The sequence below is a fragment of the Pelmatolapia mariae genome, linkage group LG3_W, assembly GCF_036321145.2.
Source record: "Pelmatolapia mariae isolate MD_Pm_ZW linkage group LG3_W, Pm_UMD_F_2, whole genome shotgun sequence".
Lineage (NCBI taxonomy): Eukaryota > Metazoa > Chordata > Actinopteri > Cichliformes > Cichlidae > Pelmatolapia > Pelmatolapia mariae.
This window is the reverse complement of record NC_086229.1, coordinates 72,953,479-72,961,122: the sequence shown is the minus strand read 5'-3', so window position 1 is coordinate 72,961,122 and position 7,644 is coordinate 72,953,479. Positions and strand designations below refer to the sequence as shown.

Here is a 7,644-nt window from a genome sequence, read left to right as displayed (position 1 = left end):
TACCAAGCTGCTTCTCAGATTACACTTAGTCCCGCCCCTCAGCACACAGCTTAAGCCACTGGTGAGGCAGCTTTTCAGCATGAAGGCGTTGCTTTCAGGCTTAACTGCCTGGTTTCCTAGGGAACCATGCAGCAGACAGGCTGGGCGGGAAAGCGTTTCCGGCTCAAACTTGGAGAGAGGAGCAGAGAGACAAAGAGGAGGTGATAGTGAGGTGGGGGAGGGTGAAGGCTCCGTGGAGAGGCAGTGGGGGAGGCTGAGGTGCTGGCTCTACTCTCAGTGTGGGACCAGAGTGGACAACAGCACGTAGTAGAGAGCAGAAGCACATTTGAGGTGATTTCAGAGCGTCTGAGGAGGCTCAGTGTTGTGCGCAGCTGGAAGGAGTCTCAGCTAATACAGAAGCATGGAACTTCAGAGCAAGAAGCCTGATGCAGGCACGTCAGTGAACTACAGCCCAGGAGTGGAAGAAAGGCCGCTGGAAAGGCCACGGGAGGAAGAAGGTGTGGATAATCAAAGAAGAATCTACCCAGTCCAGCAAGGTAAATGTGTTCAACACCAACTGTACTAATGACGACAACATGTCTTTGTTCACTTTGGGAAAAAACTAAAACTAGCATCCAAGGATAAAGCTTGCTTGTGCTAAAAACTCAGACACTTACATGAACCTCCTAAGACCTGAACTCTTCCATGGCATGCATTTGTAATTTCTCTGTGATATTTGGGCTGATTGGAACCTGTTGAATGTAAAAACAAAGAAATATCAGAATTATAATTTTTTTACCTGATTTTTGTTTCTAAGAAAAATGAGAGCCACATATGAGGAGAACAGCAGCAGTATAATGTCCTGGGAGGTGGATATCAGGCCCTTGTAGAGCAAAATTGAGTATTTTGGTCTAAATAACCTAAAATGTGATGTCCACATATGTGTATTTTTTTTAATCACCATTTAGCCAAAAATGACAATGTCTTCATGTTTGCACAGGAATAAAGATTCAGTTTCATTCAGCTGTTTCTGACTCTACGAATGTGGCTGAAGAGGGAATCCGCCACTGGACAGATGATGAAGTAAGAGCGCTGCTGTGCGTCTGGGCCGACCGCAACGTTCGGGAACGTTTGAAAAGCACGCTGCGCAACAAATCCATATTCCAAGAGATGGCTCAGCAGATGCAAAGAAAATATGGGGTGATACGCGACTGGAGACAATGCCGTACAAAATACAAGAATTTGAAATATGACTATAAGATTGCTAAAAGTGCACACGCTGCAGGAGGCAGCAGTGCAGGAAGCCTGGGGAAGTACATGAAGTTTTTTGATGAAGTGGAAGCTGTTTTACTGGACAAAGGACTGGAAAATGGGAGCATGGAGATGCAGAAGAGACTAGAAGCAGGGAGGCTACAAACACCAGCAGGCCACACGGGGCAGATAACAGGCTCTGAGAGTGAGGTGGTCATCGACATGGATGATGGTAAGCATCAAGTTTGCAAGCAGTTGTTTTAGGTTCAAGACTCCATGAACATAATTTTCTTATTTTTTCTTATTTAAGATGACAACAGTGACGATTGCAACATGGACGGAGAAATGGAAATAAAGAGAGAGAGAAGTTCAGGTTTGCCAACAAAGAAAAGAAAATCTGCCACCTGTGGAGTTTAGCTGCATACGTAAACTTTTCCTTCCATATCTGTTCTTTTATTCCAGATGCCCATCGAGCACACACAGACTCCAGCTCTGACCAAGTGGTCACAGTGTCGGACGCTGGTCGAAACTGGAGCGACCAAGAGGTGCGAGCCCTGATCCAAGTCTGGTCCGATGAGCGTATACGCAGGAAGCTGGAGAGCTCAACCAGAAAGAGGGACATCTTTGTCCAGATCTCGAGCAGGTTACTGCAGCAAGGCATCGACCGTGACTGGAAACAGTGCCACACTAAGTACAGGAACCTCAAGTATCTCTACAGGTGCCTTCAAAGGGGCAAGACTGACGAAGCTGACCCGAGATGCCTCATGAAGTTCTACGAAGAAGTGGACTCCATTATGAATCAGAGGACTATCGACTCTCTGCAGGAACCAGGAGCAGATTCAGACAGACTTACAATATCTGACAACTGTGATGAGAAGAACAAGGTGGACGGCAATTTGACAAATTCTGACTTATCAGTAACCATCGAGGCATCAAACACTTACGAGTCAGAGCGGCATAAAATCAAGGAGCATCGTTTGGATCAAGAACACATGTTGATGAGTGAGCAGATCATTTAATCATCATTATCTTCAGTATGAATTAGATGAAAAGGTTACACAATGCTTTCAGTGGTCAGTTACAATGAGTGATAACCAAGCAGGAACACCACGGACAGCCAAAAGCAAATGTTTGGGGTTTTTTGTCCCTTAAAATATTTCTCAAAATCTTATATCAACAAAACATATTAGTTAGTATTTCAACTAAAACCTTAAAATCTATGGAGAAATTGTGCTTCGGTAAACTGACCCTTTAACACTGAATAGACTTGAAGTCAGAGAGAAATAATAATAAATACCAACTTTCCAGTTAGTAAACAACTTGGTCCAACTTGAGCTGCAGCCACACAGGAAGTGGTTTTAAGATGTGTTTTATTTAAAAATGAGTCTCGAGGTGGTCGTAAGCCAGTCTTACTTTGTTTAGTACCAAGACATTTCTTTTCTTTTGCAGCAAAGAAGCATATCTATATCTGTTTTTGTAATCACCTTAAATATTATAACTTTGCAGGTGCTTCTGAGAGTGAGCTCGATAAAGAGAATACTACTGCATCAAACAGAAGACTGAAGAGGAAAGCTGTGGATGAAGGTCTGAAATGTGTCTCCCTCTGAAATAATTAAATATGGATAAGAACATGGCTGTGAGCTAATAAAATGCACAACTCATGAAACCCTGTTAGGAGCTGACATGTTCCACTAGTCGTACTTAAAAAGTAAGTTGACCTTTGTCCTTCTTACTTCCAGACCCTGGACTGCACACATCAGTGAAAAAGCTGAACCCTCTTGGCCCTGTTGTTGCTGACAGACTGCACACCCAGTGTAAAGAAGAGCAGGACCACATCCCCATAATAAAGATCAACTCAGTCTGTTCCATGGCCTCCCCTGCTCCATCGCCACAGGTAACATTCACTCATCTCATGTGACCATTACAAAACTGACGTATTCTGGTGTGGGTTCTTTTAAAACTACCCCAACTACTTGATTAATCGAGTGATAGATTATTATATAATAAGTTCATTATTTTTCAAATAAAAATGTCCAGCATTAAAATTATAATTGTAATCTTTAACATGTTTAGGTTTCAGATTGTTTCAGATTGCAGAAACAAAGATTAATTGATTAATGCAAATATTGTAAAGCCAAAAGCTGCAGCTCTGTGATGTATGTTGTCCTGATGTTTATTAATCAAACCTGAGGAAAAGTTATGTCTTAAGTGTTTTTCACTAATCCATGTTAGAAAATTCCAGAAAGTTGGTTTTGTTCATCTGGTCACAGGATCTTTAATGGGAGAAATGTTTCACTGCTTATCCAGGTGACTTCTTCACTATCAGCTGACCACAACCTTAACAGTGCAGAACAGCTGCATAACAACTGAAACCAGCACCACTGACTAACAATGAGCCACCAGTTCAGTTTCAGGATCGTCAGTATGCAAACTGGTACCATGAGTACCAATCACATCACTATGAGATGGCCTGTATTTGTATAGCACTTTACTTAGTCCCTATGGACCCCAAAGCGCTTTACACTACGTTCAGTCATCCACCCATTCACACACACATTCACACACTGGTGATGGCAGCTACATTGTAGCCACAGCCACCCTGGGGCGCACTGACAGATGCGAGGGTGCCGGACACTGGTGCCACCGGGCCTTCTGACCACCACCAGTAGGCAACGGGTGAAGTGTCTTGCCCAAGGACACAACGGCCGAGACTGTCAGAGCCGGGGCTCGAACCGGCAACCTTCCGATTAAAGACGAAAGGCACGATTGCCCCAGATGATGAGCAATCGTTGAGAGATGTCATCACCTTTTCACATAACGGCTCCCCACTCAAACCAGGATGTGCACATCGTCACTGAAAGAGTTGCCACTGGCCTGTAGGTGTAAACAGAGTCTCAGCCTGATGAGCTAGCTCTTCTGTGCTGTGCAATCTGCTAACCTGTGCTTGTCTGGTTGACTTTCTAAATTCAGTGTAATTGGGAAATAAAGAAAAATATATTAAACTGCAAGCTTGTTGAAGGAAACCAGGGTTTTTGGTTCATGAAGACATTTCACCTCTCATGGGTGATGGATCGTTGACCCACATGGTTTCTATGCAGGTCGTTAAGAGTCCCATCAGTTGAGCTGACGTGTGACTCAATGCATGGGTTATGTGGGTCACATGACCTAAGGTGTGATTTCTGTGTGGGACAGCTTCATGAACCAAAAACAAAGTCTAGCTGTCATCACATTAATAACTTCAAACTAGCCTGGTCTCAACAACTGTATCTTATATTTCATCAGAACCAAGAATGTGGCAATCATGTGACATCCTTACAGACAAGCTGCATGATAACATGTTGCTAACAACAGTGACACGTTAAAAGGCGATTTGTGTTCCCACTTTTTTCTTCTTTAAAAAAGAAACAAGTGCTGCCTGCTAGGAAATCAAATCCGGCTTTTATGGGCGTAGACTAAAATGAAGCAATTCTTCTGTAAGTTCACTGGCGTGTTTTGTGATTTGTCTTTCAGGGCTGCTCAGGATCCACGAGCACCATGGCCTCCACCCCAGGTACTGCACGAGCCTTAATCTGCACTTTAGAGCTTCAGTTAGATGTTCATGTTTTAATTCTTTCCTTGTTTTCAGTGTTTAAAATCGGCCAGAAGCTCAATGAGGGCAAGACTAAACAGATTTTCGAGCTGGTGGACCAGCCGGGACTGGTTCTAGTCCAGATCACAGCTGGGAACGCCGTGAGGAAAGATCAGATGGAGGGCAAAGCTGCCATTGCCAACAAAACCACGAGCTGCGTGTTCCAGCTGCTGCAGGAGTCTGGTGAGGTTTTTATTTCTGCACAAGGTTTTGGAAACAACAGCTTGCATCAAAGGTTGATTCAGTGACTGGAAAAACTAAATCTCATGCATGAACAGAAATGATAATCATGCAATAATACTTAATGTATACAAATTCAATAAAATATAGTTTTTAATCTCAGATGTTGTAATTTGTCTGTGAGTTTGAGGTTGCTCTGATATCCACCCTTCTCTCCTCAGGCATTAAGACGGCCTTTGTTAAGCAGCACTCGGACACGGCGTTCATCGCAGCGCACTGCCAGATGATACCCATTGAGTGGGTGTGTCGCAGAGTGGCGACTGGATCTTTCCTCAAGAGGAATCCAGGAGTCAAAGAGGGCTACCGCTTTTCTCCTCTAAAGATGGAGATGTTCTTTAAAGTGAGTCTTGCTGCGTGCAGTGATTCTCTCCGTGTGTTTTCAGTCTGAGTGTTGCAGCAAACTCATCACTGATTGTGTTTTTAGGATGATGCCAACAATGATCCTCAGTGGTCAGAGGAGCAGCTGCTGGAGGCCAAATTGTGTGTGGCTGGGCTCACTATTGGTCAGTGTGAGGTGGACATAATGAGTCGCAGCACTGTGGCCATTTTTGAGATAGTGGAGAAGGCCTGGGCCACTCAGAACTGCACCCTGGTGGACATGAAGGTAGCTGTGCAGCAGCGCCCCCTGCTGGTTAATGTCACATCTTGGTGCGATCACTTTTCTCCTGTAGCTACAGCAGAACTACAACTAAGGACTTTTTCTTTGCTTATAGATTGAATTTGGCGTCAGTGTGAAAAGTGGAGAGATTGTGCTCGCTGACGTGATTGACAACGATTCATGGAGGCTTTGGCCAGCTGGAGATCGGAGTCAGCAAAAAGACAAACAGGTGATGGACTGACTTTGATTTATTTTCATGCTGATATGAAAAAAAGACACAAGCCTCAAACTTTTCTTTCCCCTTTGTAGGTGTACAGAGAGCTGAAGGAAGTGACCCCAGAGGCAATGCAGATGGTGAAGAGGAATTTTGAGTGGGTCTCTGAAAGGGTCGAGGTACAGCAAACAGATGCCTCTAATCTATTCTTGATCTTGTAGGAGTGTTTAGCTCTTTCTTTGCTTTGAACGTCCAAACCAACAAACACTGTTTAACATCACAAAAGCCTGCAGCTGCTTTTGATGTCATTCAGGAAAAAACCAGCACAGCTGTACGATTTTTCTTTAGAGCAGGTAAAACTGACATAAAGTGATGATTCAATGGTTTCTGTGTGTCTACAGTTGCTGCTGGAGCCCCAGGCAAGCAGCAGGGTGGTGCTTTTAATGGGCTCCACCTCAGACGTGGCCCATTGTGAAAAGATAAGAAAGGCGTGCGCCTCCTACGGGCTCCCCTGTGTCCTCAGAGTCACCTCGGCACACAAGGGTCCAGATGAGACGCTGCGCATTAAAGCTGAATATGAAGGTGTGCTTTAATACTGACGTAACTGCGTCTTTATACTGATCTGGGATTCTTTCTAATCGGATCATTTCTTTATGCTGTGTTGCAGGTGATGGCGTACCCACTGTGTTCGTGGCTGTGGCTGGGAGGAGTAACGGCCTCGGCCCAGTGATGTCTGGTAACACGGCTTACCCTGTGATCAGCTGCCCTCCTCTCACTCCAGACTGGGGACCACAAGATGTCTGGTCGTCCCTCCGCATGCCAAGTGGTGAGCAGAGCTCTTTACTGTAACGTGCAGCGTTAATCATACGTGCTGTTTTTGCATTTATTTATTTTTGTCCTGCAGGTCTCGGCTGCTCCACCGTGTTGTCTCCTGAAGCTTGTGCTCAGTTTGCAGCGCAGATCTTGGGGTTGAGGGACCACCTGGTGTGGTGCAAACTGAGGGCATCCATGCTCAACACCTGGGTGTCTCTCAAGCTGGCTGACAAGAAGTTCCAGGCCTGCAGCCTCTGAAGAGCCCAGCGTGCATCACACTGAACAAAAGAGCTTTGGTCCATTTAGCACCCTTGAAGCCAACTGCAGGACTGACAATGACACAATTCATTTCATTGAGGCCAAGTTTATAACATGGAACTGTTTCTAATAGATTTGTTATAGTTTCTCAATTTTAATAGAATTTTATGGAATTTTTTAATTTGTTTATTTATTTTTGCCTGCATGTTGTTGCTGCCTGTGTTTAATTGTGTCATTTTTGTAACTTGCTGCTGCCCATCGTCAGGTCTCCCTAAAAAAGGTTTTTGTTTCAGTGGATCTTCCTGGTTGAATAAAAGAAAAAGCAAAAAGTGGAATCAAAACATGTAAACAGTTTGTTGATGGTGGCTCACAGCACGGACACGTGGACAGGAAGTCGTGTCATGGAGCTTTCTTTTCTGACTCGATGCAATAAAACATTTAAATACTCGTATTCATGAATCTCATGATAATTTGGGGGTTTTCATGATTTTTTTCACTCTGTGCACGAACTCATGGATACAGTCAAAACATCCTGTAAACATTAGTCTCAGACTGGAAGAGATGTAACTAAGAAATGTGAGGAAAAGACGACTGGGAACACAGATTTCTTAAATCATGAATAAAATGAGTTTAACATCACGTTTATACACTGTTCTTTTAAAA

General features: G+C 44.0%; 2 protein-coding genes across 2 annotated transcripts; both read left to right on the top strand.

Annotated features, from left to right (window-relative positions):
• Positions 1 to 285: 285 nt before the first annotated feature.
• On the top strand, positions 286 to 1,647 carry LOC134624798 (uncharacterized). The gene is made up of 3 exons (XM_063469860.1): positions 286 to 536; positions 980 to 1,462; positions 1,541 to 1,647. Exons 1-3 carry the CDS (start codon positions 401 to 403, stop codon positions 1,645 to 1,647), a joined length of 726 nt encoding a protein of 241 aa, XP_063325930.1. The 5' UTR covers positions 286 to 400.
• A 52-nt stretch (positions 1,648 to 1,699) lies between these two features.
• LOC134623910 (multifunctional protein ADE2-like) lies at positions 1,700 to 7,247 on the top strand. Its single transcript, XM_063468914.1, has 12 exons — positions 1,700 to 2,232; positions 2,737 to 2,814; positions 2,970 to 3,124; positions 4,741 to 4,780; positions 4,856 to 5,041; positions 5,260 to 5,438; positions 5,523 to 5,702; positions 5,812 to 5,925; positions 6,006 to 6,089; positions 6,312 to 6,492; positions 6,578 to 6,736; positions 6,815 to 7,247. Exons 1-12 carry the CDS (start codon positions 1,995 to 1,997, stop codon positions 6,979 to 6,981), a joined length of 1,761 nt encoding a protein of 586 aa, XP_063324984.1. The 5' UTR covers positions 1,700 to 1,994; the 3' UTR covers positions 6,982 to 7,247.
• Positions 7,248 to 7,644: the final 397 nt, after the last annotated feature.